The sequence below is a fragment of the Priapulus caudatus genome, unplaced genomic scaffold (genome assembly GCF_000485595.1).
Source record: "Priapulus caudatus unplaced genomic scaffold, Priapulus_caudatus-5.0.1 Scaffold125, whole genome shotgun sequence".
Taxonomy (NCBI): Eukaryota; Metazoa; Priapulida; class Priapulimorpha; order Priapulimorphida; family Priapulidae; genus Priapulus; species Priapulus caudatus.
In genome coordinates this window covers 53,151-70,808 of record NW_014577186.1, presented here as the reverse complement: position 1 = coordinate 70,808, position 17,658 = coordinate 53,151, and the positions used below count along the sequence as shown (strand labels likewise).

At 40.4% G+C, this 17,658-nt stretch overlaps 3 protein-coding genes and 1 non-coding gene across 5 annotated transcripts in view; 3 read left to right on the top strand and 1 right to left on the bottom strand.

Moving 5' to 3' along the window:
• The window catches only part of LOC106805710, a 12,489-nt gene extending 6,578 nt beyond the window's left edge, over positions 1 to 5,911 (top strand). Inside the window, exons 2-6 of the mRNA XM_014807413.1 lie at positions 1,123 to 1,329; positions 3,961 to 4,075; positions 5,148 to 5,324; positions 5,439 to 5,545; positions 5,698 to 5,911. Of these exons, the coding sequence (XP_014662899.1) occupies positions 1,123 to 1,329; positions 3,961 to 4,075; positions 5,148 to 5,324; positions 5,439 to 5,545; positions 5,698 to 5,911 (820 nt within the window). The remainder of the gene's footprint in view (positions 1 to 1,122; positions 1,330 to 3,960; positions 4,076 to 5,147; positions 5,325 to 5,438; positions 5,546 to 5,697) is intronic.
• LOC106805729 (pentatricopeptide repeat-containing protein 2, mitochondrial-like) overlaps positions 1 to 6,779 on the top strand; it is a 22,301-nt gene extending 15,522 nt beyond the window's left edge. Inside the window, exon 2 of the mRNA XM_014807438.1 lies at positions 5,992 to 6,779. The gene's annotated coding sequence lies outside the window, so the exon portion shown is untranslated. The remainder of the gene's footprint in view (positions 1 to 5,991) is intronic.
• Positions 6,780 to 7,269: 490 nt separating this feature from the next.
• On the top strand, positions 7,270 to 7,341 carry Trnap-ugg. The gene has a single exon. It is a non-coding gene; the product is annotated as a tRNA-Pro (tRNA).
• A 615-nt stretch (positions 7,342 to 7,956) lies between these two features.
• Positions 7,957 to 16,153, bottom strand: LOC106805738 (protein RER1-like). Of its 2 annotated transcripts, none has more exons than XM_014807452.1 (7): positions 16,105 to 16,153; positions 14,192 to 14,312; positions 13,817 to 13,921; positions 12,453 to 12,549; positions 12,235 to 12,319; positions 10,980 to 11,115; positions 7,957 to 10,400 (listed from the first exon to the last, which is right to left on the bottom strand). In XM_014807452.1, exons 2-7 carry the CDS (start codon positions 14,267 to 14,269, stop codon positions 10,308 to 10,310), a joined length of 594 nt encoding a protein of 197 aa, XP_014662938.1. In that variant the 5' UTR covers positions 14,270 to 14,312; positions 16,105 to 16,153; the 3' UTR covers positions 7,957 to 10,307. The 2 variants fall into 2 exon arrangements, with proteins under 2 accessions (XP_014662938.1, XP_014662939.1); XM_014807453.1 differs by having other exon boundaries at positions 16,090 to 16,146.
• Between the last annotated feature and the right edge of the window lie 1,505 nt (positions 16,154 to 17,658).

Sequence of the window (17,658 nt, the reverse complement as noted above, 5' to 3'; positions counted from 1 at the left end):
TATACATGCCCCATACTGCAATGTGTTTTGCGTACATATCCGGTAACTGTCACGCGTGCGCACGCCACTTCGTTTCAAAATGAAATGCCAGTAGTGCATTACTTTGTGAATAAAAGGACAAATACATGGTGTAAAGTTGTTGAGAGTGTTCAAAAAGATAGGGGAGATGTAGATAAATAAGTGTTAAAAAGCCCGATAACTTTGCGTTTTGCGATCCATTTTTCATGGGGACAGGTGGTAACAGGTTGCAGTTGGTATTTCCAGCTGACAATGTGCTATAGCCCTGCGGCAGTTAATCGAACGCGGGCTATAGTACTAGAGCTAACCTAACCCTAACCAGAAAAATAAAAAAATAAAAAAAATAAAAAATAAACCGATGGGATTTGAACCAACGACCTTTAAGACGTAACGCTGGTGCTCTACGAGCTCGGCTATTCAGCATTATTGAAAATAGCACATGACATATACGCTAAATAAGCAAATACCCTAATATGTAAAATGTGTATTTCTCCCTAGTGCAATAATCGTTTTGCGCAACTTTTCAGATCGTGCGCTTTGAGTGGCGCCACCGTCATTGTAATCAAACTGTAGTCGTTAGTTTTAAAACATGAAAAAAAAATTCTAATGGTGATTGAACCATGAAACTTTTTATTTAGCGTAATTTAAACAAATAACCCTAGTACCTAGAGTAAAGGATCCCTTTAAGCGGTAAAATCTAGTGTTTTGGCGTTACGATCGAACTCCAGATGTATAGATGTATCTATATAATATTAATAATGTTTTACATGTGAGCATGCATGTAAACATGTGGTGTGTAGTAAAAGGGTGTGTGTGTTGTATACAGTATTGGGTGTACTTAATAAAGGAACATAGTAAAATTTTATCATGAATTTGATCTTGCAACCAGTTCAGTTGATCAATTTTCATGTTCATATTTCGAAGTAGACCTATAATAACAATAACATTGTTGTGTATTATTGTAATATCTCGTTTGGTGTTATAGTGGCTCATGACTCGTGTTAGCATGTCTATGTATACATGTACTCATTTTTTTTCTTTTGAGTAGTAGGGCGGATAAAATGTGTTCTAGAAATGAATTCATTGTCTATATATGCTTTATAGACGAACTCAGCTAAGATGTAAAGATCAAATGGAAGGAGCACAGGAAAAGTTCTGCGAACGCATGGACCACTATTTGGCACAGCCAGAGAAGAATATGATTTTCACAGAGGATTTGAAATCCATGATACACTTGGCAGAAACAGATAAAGATGTGGACTTAGTCATGAGAATGATGAAGCAGTTTAATTCTCAAAATAAAGAGATGAGGTATACAATTATCAATTATTTTTGTAGCTATCCTACTGATCGTTAACTATATTCCCTTCAATCCAGATAACTGCTACATGAGTAGGCACTTTTTCAGGTTAAAGTTTTAACTTTGTGTTATTGGCTACATAATCAAACTCAGTCTGGCAGTTAGGGAGTTGAGCAATGAGGAACGTAGGCCATTAATAACACCCCTTCACCAAGCTCAGCTTTATACAGCCTTTCAGTATTGCACCATTGGGCTCTGATTTTTTTCTGCTCTCCTTTACAATAGTGTCTCATGTCTGAGGATGTCCTCGGTTCATACTCTTATTCTCTTGCACCAAAGATTTTTAGCTCATCTGACATAGTCAGATGCAGCTTGAAGAATCGCATGAGCGTGCGTGCGTCCGTCCGTGCGTCAACAGTTCTTAAAGGCATAATAGGCCCATTGATTATACAAAGTTGACGAATGCTACAGTAACTGCACTTCTGTAGTTAATAAGTACATTACCTTATAGTCAAAACGCGTATTAGTTTTTGTCCAATATCACTGCTAATTACTAAGAGAATGTCTAATTGAAATCCGTAAATCTGGTAATCTGGCGCCAACGCTAAATTGGTTGCCAGGCAAAATAGCCTCGAATTCGGTTAGGCAACGTCACGGGTGTTTAGCAGAGAATTGTTTGTCCCGAGATGCTTATAATTATATACGACTAATGAGCTAGTAGAATGTATCTCTGTGTATTTCTTGGTATTGATAGGCACAAGTAAATAACCGTGCTAATGAACGGGTACCCACATGTCTTCAATTTCAGACACAGGTGTATTCGTTTGACCAATATATTAAATAGCGTAGTACGCGTAGTTCTATTACATCAGAGCTACTGTTATGTATACAGTTACGGTACTGTACCTATCGCTAGCATTGCGTACGGTCGAGCGAAAATGCATGCGATGCGTGCGTTTTTGCATGCGTGCGAAAATGTCCGGTGGATATAAATCTGTATCACAACCGTTTCAAAGTATGCGCGGTTTCGAAACTGTAAAACAAGTCAGTCAACTGATTTCGTGGACTGCGGATTCAATTAGACATTTCTTAGTAAACAGCAGTGATATTGGACAAACTAATACGCGTTTGGCTATAAGGTAATGTACTTATTAAACTACACAAGGTGCCAGTTACTCTAGCATTGTTAAAATTGCATAATCGATGGCCTATTATGCCTTTAACAGGCACAAATCTTAACCGCTTGACGTACGGTCACGATATTTGGGACGTCAGGGGGGGGGGGGATCGTCAAACGAGTTGGGGTGTCGAAGCTGGGGGTCAAAGGTCAAGGTCAAGAGGTGTAAAAGAGGGGAACATTTCCTCCTTAACTTAAGGTATAGGAGGAAATGCAGAATTGCGGCACACATCTAAACGGCTCGACCTAGGCTCGTGATAGTCGGTGTATAGCATCATGGTAGGAAAAGCCATCACTGTGCCGAAATTGGAGGTCACAGGTCAATGGGCACAGGGCAGATTTAGACATTTTCTGAGGACATGGTCTGACGGAGCGATTGAAAAACTTTTTTGTTTCAGCAGTGACCTAGCATTTTTATGGCTTTATGAAAGACCATGAAATGTACTTTCTGTTGACATGCGAAGAGTAAGTGTCGGATAACCTTTTGACCCTCAAGAGGCGGGTTAAACATGGATTTCTTTACTGTTAGAGAATTTGACTGCCGGGTTTGCTAGTAGAATCCATACATGCCTGGATGTATGAGGCTACAATGTCACAATGAATTTCAAAAGCTAAATTTGGTTGAAGAAGGTTTATGCTCTTTAAATCGTATAATTTCTATGGCATTCTGTACTGTCAGTGTGTTACATGTAACGTATGCCACTGCAGTGGCCACTGCCAGTGCATGTGGTGGTGGTACTGGTAGTTTTTGCCTGCGTTAATTAGTTACAGGTGGCAGCTCTCTATTTCAGCCTGTAGGCTTGCGTAGGTAAATGGATGAGTGCTTACCTATTCTGTCTTGCAAATAGTTGTTGCTACTACGTACGATGGGAGCTTCCATCTTTAATCTGAAGACACTTAAACGTACGCGCCATCTCGTGGCAACTTTCATAATGATCCAACGAACATTCCTTTGAGAAGGTTCCTGATACATCCCTGTGCTTTCACTGTTTCGGCGTGTATGTGAACACATTTGGGACTAACAGGGTTTACTAGAATCCCACCACTCCACCACAGAGTCACCGCAGTAGACGTTAGATGAGCGCTGTCGCTCCGCGGCACTTGTTATCTAGAGCAGGATTTCTTCTGAGGGAAAATTAGACAAAGGAGGTAATGGCCAGTTTGGGAAAAAGTGCGCATGATGGATTCAAATACAAGATCTATTGATATACTTATAGGTATATAGATACAGGATATACTTATCAGTAAAATACAGGAGGATTTTTACAACGGCGATGTTAAATTTTCAAGCGGTGCACCACCACTGGCCTCATATTAATAGAAACTGTGAGTGTCCTAGCAATGTTTGATCCATCCCAACTTTCTCCATGCGATTTGTAGACTACTGCTGTATGTTCTTCATGATATTACGAAATATTTGTGATATTGTTTGCTGTATCTATTTGATTGTAGATTAATTTTCTAGGTTCGGATCATTTACGTTTGGTCCGGTGGTGATGCGCATGTTTCTGCTTACTCAAGAAACACTTGAGGCCCTTGAGGCAATGAAATCACCTGAACTTGAAGGCTTCTTTGACCAGGTGATGATAAGGAAGAGTTATTATTAAACCTTGATACTATTTAACAAAATCGGGAGTGCACTAGTAAAAAAATTAAACGCCCGCTTAGTTATATGGCACAAAATGAACATAAGGAATAGAAAATAGAAGAATAATATATAATTGTCATTCAGTGGAAATGATAACAAGTGTCCTTTTGCATTTTGTTTTCTTAGGCATGTTCATTTTATAGGGGTGTCAGGGTTCTTGTTAACTTTTGACAAAGCAGGTAATTTGACAATGAATAGCAGGTAACGTTTTTTTCCGGCACGGACGGTAGGGAGCGGCGAAGGCGCGAAGCCCTGCTAGGGGGTCCGGGCATGCACTCCGCGGAAAAAAATTCTGATTTGACCCAAAATAGCCTATTTTGATGGGTATGGGTTCTAGAATTTGTAATAATTAGATAGGAAAATATATGCTATTAAGTATTATATAAAAAAGAAAAATCATAAATGTCAAGTAAAAGTCCAGGTAACAGTGTTATTTCCTCTTATTTTAGTAGTATCTGCCAAGTATTTAAATAAACTTCGTTTTTTCAAATATGGATTAAATATTTTACCGCCTTTAGTAGGAGTTTCTCTCAAATTGATAGCCGGTAAACAAATTGCGCGATAGGCGGTAAAAATAACCGGTTACCGGCTATTAACAAGAACCCTGGGTGTGTACCAACAGGTGTGACTGTGTGTGTGTGTGCGTGCGTGTGCGTGCGTGCGTGCATGCGTGAGTGCCTGCGTGGCTTGCATTCATGTGCGTGTTTGTGTGTACGTGTGTCTGCCTGTCTTTCTGTCTGTCTGTGTGTAGCTGTGTGTACGTCTCTGTGGATGCCTGTATGTGTGCGCGCGCGCGTGTGTGTGTGTGTGTGTTTCTGTGTGTTGTGTGTGTGTGTGTGTGTTTGTGTGTTTGTGTGTGGTGTGTGTGTGTGTGTGGTGTGTGTGCGCGCGCGCCCGCGCGTGCGTGCGTGTTGGTGTATGCATGTGTATGGTGTCAATGCGGTGCGTTTTCTTTCATCACATGCCAACTTCACTCGCCTGTCCTCTCTCTCTTCCGTGCGCAGGTGTCCTCGTTCTTCATACTCATGGACCTGCTCTATAAGCACGAGCTTTACCAGGAAGTGCTCGACACTTACCAGCTGCTACGCGGGCGTGAGCTGGAACGCGCACGCTACCCGCGCGACTGCATCATCCTCTGCTCGCCGCCTGCTACCGCATGGACACGCCCGCTGCGTAGACGAGTGGGCGACGGCGTTGGCGCGCGAGTGCGCGAGCGCAGCGGGCCGGCCGATGCGCGCCGCGCCATGCGCCTTCCTCCGCGATGCTCGCGCTGAATCGGGCACGCGCGACCGCAGCCCGCGCTCGAGTCCTCTTCACGCTGGCGCGAGGTCAACTACATCACGACGCGCAACCTGAAGCTGATAGCGCTCGCCGACCTGGACCGCGTCGACGAGGCGCTGCCGTGCTGCGCGATACGTCATCGAGCGCGACGTGCCCGAGACGGCGACGCGCCGCGGCCAGGAGGTGTGCGCGACGACGCTCGCCGCGCCGTGCGGCGCCGCGTGGGCGCGCGCAACGCGAGGAGCTCACCGCGCAGTTTTCGACCCTGGAGAGGGCGCTAGCGGAGGGCGACCACGTCGCGAAAGTGGACATTGCCGAGATCGTGACGACGCCGATACTCGAGCGGAGGCCGCCGCCGCAGCAGCGTCAGGATTATCAGCCGAGTGGCGCGTACAACCAGCGCTACCGCTCGCAGGCGGTGGGCAGGGTTACTATGATCGCCAGCAGCATGACCCGTCCGGGCCTGTCCGATCGATACGACACATAATGATGCCGTATGGGTGACAGATACGACACGCAGTGATGCCGTAGTGGGTGACAGATACGACACGCAGTGATGTCGTACAGGTGACAGATACGACACGCAGTGATGCCGTATGGGTGACAGATACGACACGCAGTGATGCCGTATGGGTGACAGATACGACACGCAGTGATGCCGTACGGGTGACAGATACGACACGTAGTGATGCCGTACGGGTGACAGATACGACACGCAGTGATGCCGTACGGGTGACAGATACAACACGTAGTGATGTCGTACGGGCGACAGATACATCACGTAGTGATGTCGTACGGGCGACACATATGACACACAGTGCTGCCGTATGGGTGACAGATACGACACGCAGTGATGCCGTATGGGTGACAGATACGACACGCAGTGATGCCGTATGGGTGACAGATACGACACGCAGTGCTGCCATCTGCAACGATGTTAAATTAATAACGTCAAATATGTGCAACGACAACAACAACAGTGTCTAGTGTAGTCAGTCGTTCACAATGAAAATAATGGACCTAATCAGTTTTCTCAATGTAGCAATGTTGTCTTGACGTTGTATTTTAAATTCTAAACTTTGTTGTCACTGTGTTAATAAACAGAAATAGGATTTCTTATTTAGAGAAAATGGGATCTTCCTTATTGAACTGTTGTGTATGGAGAAGGAGAGAATGGTCCACGTGTTTTATATACATGTATATTTCTGTTGGTAGTATGAAGTAATACTGGTCTTTCATTATTCAATCAGTTCACAGACAAAATCGTAAAAATCTGTTTGTTGGAAGCCCTTATATTGCTCGTATCAATTCTAAATAAAATGCTATACCGAATAGCAATGTTGGTATACTACTAATATGTGTCTTGATGTGGCTCTCGCTCTATTCCTCTTTACTCATCTACTACTCCTTCTGTTCCTGTAGACAGCCTGAGCGCGGGCACCTATATTTGACTGTTGCAGTCACTTCACCTTAAATGAGACCGACATCAGATATACACTGATAGACACACCAGAACCATAGTCTAGATGGAGCAAGAGCACCACTATATATAATCATATACGTAGTTGGAGTAGAGAGTAGAGCTTTGGCTCTGAGCACACCTTGGTGCGCCATCTAGTGTTAAAAACATTAATATATAAATCATTAAATGTCGGGTGAATAGCGTAAAACGGTAAATGGTCAGACAAAGTATATAGTCCTGTAGCTATGCTTGCCTGTATGTAATGCCAAGATAATACACTATAATTAATTGAACCGCTAAAAATAATTTCCGATAAACATTTCAAAATAAGTTGAGAAACGAAGTTAGTATATATAGACATATACGTGATTGTTTACCAACGTGGCCTGTTGGTCTAGGGGCATGATTCTCGCTTTGGGTGCGAGAGGTCCCGGGTTCAAATCCCGGACAGGCCCATGTGTAATTTTTCTTGTTGCAGCGAAGCAAGAACTTTATATTATAAAGATTAAAACTAAAGCCCGGCGCACACGTGGCGATTTTTATCGACAGTACCGTCGATTTTTATCGCCGGTACTGTCGATAAAAATCGCCACGTTGTGCGCACCCGCGGCGACAATTCAACTGTCTATCAGCGACATACCACTGTATGAACTGTACGTGACCTGTTCAAACCACACCACAGGCGCTGCCAATATTTGATCAGACAGTGGGGCTTAGCAAATCATGCATTTGATTGGTTAATCCAAAAACTGTTGCCGGGATCCATCGCCAGTGCGGCGCACACGTAGCGATTGTTCAGCGACTGGGCAACAAATATCAAACATGTTTGATATTCCAGCGACGAGTTTCTGGCGTCAAAATCGGTGACGCCGGGCAGCGCACACGTGGCGATTTCTCGGCGATTTTGTTGCTGGCGACAGAATCGCCGGTTCTGTCGACAAAAATCGCCACGTGTGCGCCGGGCTTAAGACACAAAATAAATTGCATAATTACTCCCTACAACTTCAAACAGTGGTTACATTTACTAAGACACGCACAGGCAGAACATATAACATGCAAAAGATACAAAATTATGAATTTGAAAAACATAGTTTTTATTGTACTTCAATAATAATTCACAAACTTTTTCATACCTGCACATTTTTGACAGCACAACAACTCCCTGTGAGGTAATACACTGTGGATAGATCAGTAGTGAGCCATTCCCACATTCTCTTTATCAATTAAACCAGGATGAAACCGAAGTTAACCATAACTATTCTTGCTTAATTTAGAAAATAATGTGAAAGTCAGTAAAACACGCAGCTCACACATTCACCTATTACATGTGTTAAAGTTCAACACAGAGGAATTAATAGTGTTTATTGGGCCATGTAAAAGAGAACATACATGATCTAATCAATAACCTGCAATTGCAGAAAAATATAGGAGCCACTACTAATAACATACACATGAATACTCATGAATATATATATACATATCAGGAGTAAATAATCTCAAATAAATGTGAGTAATTTGAAATTATTGACTCCTGATATACATATTAATGTTAAAAGTAGATCCCATTTTCCCCACAGAAGCAGAAATCTTATTTCGTGAAATATGAGTCTGTATAAACATGCAATAAGCTGAAATGTGCTGGATGCTAGTTTGTCAGGATTAAACACACAGACACTAGGTAACACCTTTTCATACAAATGGAACTGTACATTTGATGACGCCGATGCTGTAAATATCACCATTCATATCATATTACGGTATTGATAACACCACTCCTGTCACGTGTTAGCAAAAGCAAGGCCACACATCACACGCTACAGCATACAACACATCGATTCCACCCATCATCACGCTACGGCACGAACCACATCACTTATATCGTGCCACTGAATGACACCACACATCATGCTATAACATGAAAATCACACCACTATGCTTGACTAGCTGAATGCGGTAAATAAGTGCCGTAGCATGTTGATTATGGATTAGGCATGCCACTGGCCTTGGCTGATCTTGCTACCAACATGGACAATTTTTACCTGCAGTCGAAAAACCTCTGAAATGAAGCGACGGTTACAACTGCGGCCTAGTCTGCGGTGAATCGCATGGTTACATACACGCACGCACAAACAAACAGAGATAACCAGTGTCTGCTTACTCATAACACTGTTCGTACTTCTGTCTCCAAATAATGCTCCAAATCTTTTGATAATAATGCACAATTTAAATCAAGACTTCGCACGAGTGTGCAACCGATTCAAAATTTCTTAGGCATTGTTAATTCACAGGTCGGCAGCAAACAAAATTAAAAAACGCATCTCCCTTACGAAGAAGCGAAATATGTACAACCTAGCCGACGCTTTCAGACTTCACACAGCTGCTGGTTGCCTCCAACTCCTCCAGACTAGCTAACAATTGTTCGTGTCTCCATGTTAAACCTACAGGAATGCGACAGTAGCTCAGACAGGACATACTATTAGATGCTCGCCACGACCGGCTGGATTGCTGATAGTGATCTCACACCTATTGTTTATGCAGTGGATTACCACTTTGCTGCCATTGGACTGATCTGGCTTGATTGATTGACAAGCAGCTATAGCCGATTAGTGTTGTGAATTTGTGATAGTGCAATTCTAAAAACGTTGTTTAGCCATGTTTTGAAATGCTGTCGACAATTTAGCCGCACACGTGAAGAACGCACAGAAACTAGGCTAGCAACAATAACGAAGAGACGAATAGTTACACCAATCACGAATCAGGCACGTATGTCAATTATGTGTGTTAGACTTAAATAGTCATCAGAAAATGCAATTAGCATCCTGCTAGTCTCAAATCACGAGTTGTAACAATATCCAATCTCGATGCAGTTGTATTGGGTTTGCCATTGATTGAGCTTGCTTGTGTGTGTGGAGGGGGGGGAGCGGAGCATTCATGATAATGTGCCAGAAGATATCAGGCCAATTTGGAATTTGGGCCACATCGAAAAAATCACCACACGAAATCAAATGAATTGATAACTTCAGGCGTGTTCCGTGACAGAACGATTGGTATTGGTGTGACTGCCCCAATCAATCAGACAAGCCTATACGTATATATAGATGTTTCCATAGTAACCAGGTTACAAACGTATTACCTGTGACACTGTCAGTATATACAAGCACTGAGTGCGAAACTGTCAATCACAGATATCTGACAAATGAGTCATTACAGATGCTTTACCATTGTAACTGCATACAAATCCAAGACTGAATTTTATCACCAACAAATATTGAAACCGATTCTCCGTTGTTTATGTGCATTCATTTCAAATAAGCATAAAAGTATAGTTAGGAATAATACAGAACTTCTGGCTTCTCCGATCACACTTGGAGCGAAGCAGTTTGCGTCGGCATACGGTTCATTTACCTAACTTAACAACTGTCTACTTCGACTGGTGTACACGTCCAGTGTCTTCCTTGCCTTTGTATTTTGTCTTCCCGTGTGTGAATGGGATATATCTGTACTTGATCATGTGCTACAAAGAGAAACACAACAAATTATATTCTCAACCAGCCAATGTATTTGCGCAAGTTATTAACACACTCTTTTGCCTCATTTATGCCCACGTAATATATAGAGTCCATTGATAACCTTTATAATTTGTTTAAAGAAATTATTTCAAAATCATTGCTTAAAAAATCAGAATCTGGGAAAAATTTAGCAAAACATAGTTTCACCTAATAGCAGATATGTTACTGATTACGCCACATTGGAAAACACTACGAATTTTTGCTGTTATAGCACAGAAAATTGTAATCGAATGCATTGTGACACCATGCCATATTTGATTATAGCAACAAATAATTTGCAAATAGTGCCTTCAAGATAAGTGCACCTAATTCAAACAAAAGGGCATCTGATTCCGTGTAGTGAACTAGGTGCGATTTAAAAATTACTTATCCCCGGCCGATATCGCAAGATTATAAAGAGTCCAAGATTCGCAAGAAATGGCAGCGGTACGAAGGTTCTAAGACATGTTAGTGTTAAGGACAGTTCTACACATGCTAACCCATACAGGGAATATTCCTTGAACTGCCTCTGGACCTATTCTCACCTTAATTTGTCTTTTCATCGTAATGCAGAACAGTGTAATAAAGTACATGACAAGGATGGGCCAGAACACTGGTATGTTGAACACTTCGAAAAACGTACAGATCAGCGCAATCACAATCCCCTTGGTCGCAGAGTACCTACAATGAACAACAAGTTTCATCACACTTCAAATGTTACTGGCCTAACCTGTATTAGCAGCTACATTTATATAATGGAAGCCTGTCTATAAGAGTCACTTTTGGTGTTTCCTTTAGGTGGCAATTATATAGTGAAACTACCTCTATAGAATTGCCACCCGTCTATAAAGGACATCTTTTTCATATCCCTTGTGTGACCCATATATATCGACTTCATCTCTATGTTAAAGTAAAACCATAACAGGGGATATTAATGTATATGTATATATATATAATATACCAGCAGCTATTTTTCTATTCACTACATAATAAATTACAACGAAAGAAGTCCAATTAGGTCGCAATTTATACACTTGCTTAGCTACTTGGATTAATACATGAATACTCATAACTATTACATAATGAATTACATGAAACTTTTCATACAATTTACACTGGCTTAAAGGCATATTAGACCCATTGATTATGCAATGTTGATGAATGCTACAGTAACTGGCACCTTGTGTAGTTAATAAGTACATTACCTTATAGCGAAACGCGTATTAGTTTGTCCAATATCACTGCTGGTTACTAAGAAATGTGTAATTGAAATCTGCAGTCCAAGAAATGTTTACAGTTGACAGTTTCACTTTGAAATCGCTGCCAGCGAAGCGAGTGTGATACAGATTTATAGCGGACCAGACATTTTTGCACGCATGATCGGCTGTACGCAATGCTATTATCAGTGATTTGGTAGACACGCACGCTTGTGGCTTTTTGTCAGGGCTGTCGATGTGCGTCCGTGATTAGTATGTCTGTTTTACTCGATTTCCATGTTTAGTCCGTGGCCGTGGTTACACAGCTGACACCTCCATTTCATGTGGCGTGCAAAATATACGGGCTGCACAAATGTTTACGTCATCGGCGACTTATCGCTTGACTCCTGGATGACATTTACGGCACGTAAATGAATATCAACAAGCGATTTCAAGTGTTGCTTGTAATGTAACTAGCAGTGATATTGGACAAACTAATAGGTGCAGTGGCAGTTATAGTGGCAGTTACTCTAGCATTCGTCAACATTGCATAATGAATTGGCCTAGTATGCCTTTAACACAAACTCATGAATAAAGCACTTGCCAAAATTTGAACTCTGGTAACCGTCGGATGAATGGCCTAAACTCTTCACTCGAGCTGGTTGGCAACTTGGGACCATCGTCGGAATCTGCAAATTGAAGCATAATGATTATTGCATTTATATAATTAAATACACTTCGATTATTAAAGTATATAAGAACCTATTGATAACTGATACACAGAGACTATTGTTAGATAACAATACACATACAAGATCTTACCTTCCATTTCTAACGCTGGGTCGATTTTTGGCGATAGAAAGGCAATGAGGAGGTTGAGATGATATATTCCCAAGGCATACGTAACAATGTACCATCCCTGTAATGAAATAATTGTACTTTTCTGGGGTTATAGATGTCAACTTTTAAAACATGAAAATAATTTCTGATTTCTAAAAGGTGCTAGCTACCTGACATTTTTCATTCATATAATATTCCCCCCAGTGAAAAAAATACACGGGGGCTCGGGGCGATTTAGCCCCCGAAATGCCAAAAAGAGCCCCGGAAATGGCAAAAAGAGCACCCGTAAGTTGAGTGAGTTCAATGCAAACCAAATTTTAGAGTGCTATTTTCATGCACGCGAGCTTGAAAAGTAGCCCCCCGAAAAACAAATTTCCCTGATTCCCCCCCATATATATTTCGATCTTGCGAGTGACATAATGCCCTAAGCACGTAGTACGCGCATGCATGTAACCAAAACCATATGTATGCAATCACACAGTGCTTGCAAGCGAATACATGTCTTACTGGACCGTAGATGCATTGCAAACTAATGAAATAAGTGATTGGTGATATTTCTCGCTCGCGAGATCAAAACATTCCAATCCCTGCAGAGTCGCATGCGGAAGATTACAGCAGTGGTTGCTAGTATCTCTCAACAAAATACGCCTACATACACGAGACAACCTGCTAAAAAGCCTCCGAATCAACTCCGTGTTTGGATACAATTTAACGAAACACAACAGTAAATAGCTATAAACCGATTTCAGTACAAGATAGGCGAATAATAAAGGTATGAAATAAGCTCAAGAACATATACTTTTTTGTATTTTCTTTATGCCAAAATTTGAAGTATAAAATTTTAAATTCATCTCAAACTCCTTTGAGATTATTTACTCCTTATATGTATTAATTATATATATATTGAAAGATCAGATTTACTAATTCTCCATATAAGTACTATGACGTAAACTGTACATCTCATCGTATATTTCACCTAATTTATAATATGTATTATGTTTATGTGGGGGAAGTTGTTAATCTTCTAAAAATTTATATTTAAATTTATTCTCTCAAATAAATCAAATAAAACATGCAGTTTAAGACATGTTAGGCCTACTTTAGAAACTTTCTGTTACACAATCAATACTAGTAAGTACTGTTATGGTTGGAATTTTTTTTACGAGAATGTGCAGGACTTTGGGAAATCCTTACTTTGAAGAGCATGCATACATGTATACAATGAAGCACCCCGAAAATATAATGACAAACATTTTTATCAACAAAATTTAGCAATAAGGTTAATGAATGATTATTGTCAAAAATTCACTCCACAGTAAACACTCAAACAAACTGGCTTAACTTACCTGCAAGAAAAACACTCGCAAACAATAGAGAGCACCGAACATAACAGTGCCTATCCATCGTTGTGTTGAGTATGGAACAACATGATCCAGCGCCGACTGGCATTTCTGCATTGAATAAAACCACAACAGAGGATGAGCATACACTGCCATAAATGTGGCACGTGATAACTCACACTGGAACATTTCTTGCTAGTTTGGCAAATTACATTTTAATTGGTAATTTAATTTGGTAAACTAAATTTCATCTTTAATGTAATGTTATCATAATAGCAATTATAACAACATGCTATAGACTACACGAACACTTGCTTTCATTAACAAACAAAAATGTATATGCCAGTGCTGTTACTAGTAAGTTAACGTCATTGCACACACCTGTGATATGCCATGATATACACGATAAACGAACGATGGTTGCTCCTTTACTACAGTTTCTGCACTGTCGCTTGCCATTTTGGTTACACACTTGGTCTGTATTGAGCCGCCTATAAATAAACTGAAAAAGAAATTATTTTTCAATTGAATGTTGAGCATGTCTTTCTGTTAATAAAACAATATTTTAGTGAAATACACCATAAAACACATGTTTTAATGCTGCACCTCAATCATTAGAGCTTATTTTTTACAATGCATGTAATCAATAAAATCATTTCTGATATGTCCAAGGAATGCATGTTATTATAAATTAAAGTAAAACATGTGCAATTGAAATCTATGTTCCTGACATCATTTTATTAACTTATCTTTTAACCTATCTTTATTAATGTCATGAGAATGTCTCCCTCATCATTAGTACTGCACAAAAGATGTTTGTACATTGATAGCTAATATAAGATATTATATGGCTGCATTTTAACGTGTAAAATGGGTTTCCTATCACTGTATCATGTGGCACAAGGCATTATAATTCAATTGGTTGCTAGCTTTCTCCTCATCAATTTTTTTTAGTTTGTTTGTATTATATTGAATTCTGGGTTCCATTGCTCCTTGCTTCCGACCTCCAAGACAAATTCCACCACTCAGATCCAAGCCAAGCCAGTGCGATTTACGAAAGCATGCCGTCAGACACCCAACTACATTCTTTGGTCAAACAATTGAATACCACCGAAAAGGGGTCTTGGATAATAAACAGAGTTGCTCCGGTTTACATTGCTATGGAGTGAGAGTTTTCTGCAGGAATTTACAATAGTTCTCTGCGAAAATTAAGTTGTATCTATGTGCAAGGTTTTACACTATTACTAATAGTGTAAAACAAAGTAAAACAAAGTGAGTGTTGAGTGAATTTGGCACTCATGCTTTCCAACATGCTCAGTGATCCATCTTTCTGTTAGTTTGTGCACAGCGGCATATGTGTACTGGACTTGTGTGCTGCATAGCAGCGTTTGACCGGCATTTGAATGGAATTATTTTGTAATAGAGTACATTAACATTTAAAACTTTAGTAGTAATAAGGGAAATTAAACCTGTGTTTATTTACAACTACTTTCTTATTGAAACGACCCGGGGAAAGTAAGTGTGTGCGTGTGCGAGTGTGTGTGTGAGCCTCAATATCAGTATCACAAGCACTTGGAACGTTTCAATAGTAAAATGATGGTATATAAACATGAAATGAATTTACTACCACTACCAGTCTTAATGTTTCGCTACTCTTATTCGTCTATTATTGACAAGAACTTCCTGTAACTGCCATTTAAATGCTCCTCTTCAACACTGAACTACACCGCACGCACGCCGCTGTGCACAAACAACATTTACATATTGGCAGAGTGGGAATTTTCCATTCAAACAAGTGAACATTTAGCTACGCATTGATACCAAAATGGTAGCAGTTGGTTGCATATTTGTGTTGTGATAGTGTAAACAAAGCGAATTCCGTTCAAATTTTGCAGTCACGCTTTCTCACCTGCTCTTTATTTTTGTTGTTTGTGCATGCAGCGTACTTATGTGTTGCAGAGCAACTGAACGGCATTTACAGGAATTTATCAGCAATAGTGGGCAAAAGAGAGTAGAGAAACATTAAGACTGGTAGTGGTGCTAGTAGTAACTAAGTAAGTAAGTTTTGTATTAATTACCACCATTTTATGATTGAAACGTTATAACTAAGTACTGTGCCTGTGATCAGTAGGCCTACCAGTCTCACTGACACTCTCACGGTCACTGACACACTCAGACAGTAAGTGTACTAGTACTAGTACTAGTGTAGTAGTACTACTACTAGTTCTAGTAGTACTAGTAGTAGTAGAAAACGATATTGATAGAAAATGTGAAATTACATGAACAAATCTTACACGACTACGATGCCTCGTTCTGGTTACACATGTGACATATCCGGTACACGTTACGGGAACCGGAAACGGAACTGTCTTCCGCGCCACCTCTGGTTGGAAATAGTATTTTTGTGATTCTGTGTAATGTGATGAGAAAAATCATGGATATGGAATAGAAAGATTTGTTTTCTATATTTATGGGAAAATATACGCTGTTTTCAGCTATGTTCTAGATAATGTAGTAGGCCTAACCCCATGGAAATGGCTCGCTATCTCATATATTTCTCGTATATAGGCACAAATTACTGGCAAGTCAAACGCGTTGCTAATGTAATGCGCAGTAATGCCAATGCCAATCACTGGCAGCAAGATCAAGCCCGCGCGTACAGCACACACGCGGCGCCATTGACTATATATATACAACAGTTATATATACAACTATATATATACAACAGTTGTATATATATAGTCAATGGCGCCGCGTGTGTGCTGTACGCGCGGGCTTGATCTTGCTGCCAGTGATGCCAATGCCAAGGGCCATGCCTGTTCAAGGATAGAGAACATTGGTCCCAATAAAACCAATGTCATTTACATCAATATAAATATAATATTATATCAATATAATAGGTTAGGGTTAGGTTTAGGCACATTGGTTTTATTGGGACCCATGTTCTCTATCCTTGGGGCCCCAATGCCAATATTAGACTAGTCATTACTACACTAGCATTATAATAATTAATATTTAGTATTAAAACTATTATGCTAGCGTAAGTAGTTCAATACTTGCTGCACAGGTGAATGAATAATGACAAATTTGTCATTATTCACCCACTGATACATAAGTGTCAGTGATAGGCCTAGCTCTAGTAGTAGTACTATAGCCCGCTTACATTAACTGCCGCTGGCGCCAGCGCCAGTTAATGTAAGCGGGCTATAGTACTAGAGCTATGATAGGCCTAGTTGTTAACTTACGGCTCAAGCCTAGTTTTGCACTCCAGAATTGGGACATATGGTGCCCCATGCGATAACACATTTGCGGGGTACCAAACTATCCTTGATCGCTTACAAGTTGCAGACTATATTTGTATAGTCTACAGTTCTAATAGTAATAATACTAGTAGGGAGTAGCCACTAACCCGTGTAAGACTGTATACGTCCTTCTGGGAGCGCTCTCTGGCGAAATGAAGGAATACATGCCCAACCCATGCATGCACTTGGGCTGTTTAAAAAAAAAATCATGGTAAATAGGTAAAACACAAGTCGGTGGTGTTTGTGTACTCCATATCACCTAATAACTCTACATATAAATGTCGTCCAAATGCTTCTTTGCAACACACAATCTTACCGCACGAATGTCACTGTGCACAAACCCTTCGAGAGATAGAATTCTACATCTCTAAGATAAGAGTTTTTCCCCATGGTTCTATAGAATCTGGTTTCAAAATTTCTGACCACTGCTTCTCCCTTAACTTATAATTACCATTGTATACCTCCGGACTATATTTGTAGATTATCAGAGGGTAGTAATAATATTAATAGCTATATTGCCTACATTATTAATACTAATACTATATT

Bases quoted from the DNA above. Each gene is read 5' to 3' on its own strand.
- LOC106805738 (XM_014807452.1), bottom strand. From the start codon at position 14,269: ATGGCAAGCGACAGTGCAGAAACTGTAGTAAAGGAGCAACCATCGTTC. The intron at 12,550-13,816 runs GTAAGTTAAGCC...ATTTCATTACAG, and splicing joins TGCGAGTGTTTTTCTTGCAG to GGATGGTACATTGTTACGTA. The intron at 10,401-10,979 runs GTGAGAATAGGT...TTCTCTTTGTAG, and splicing joins CGATGAAAAGACAAATTAAG to CACATGATCAAGTACAGATA.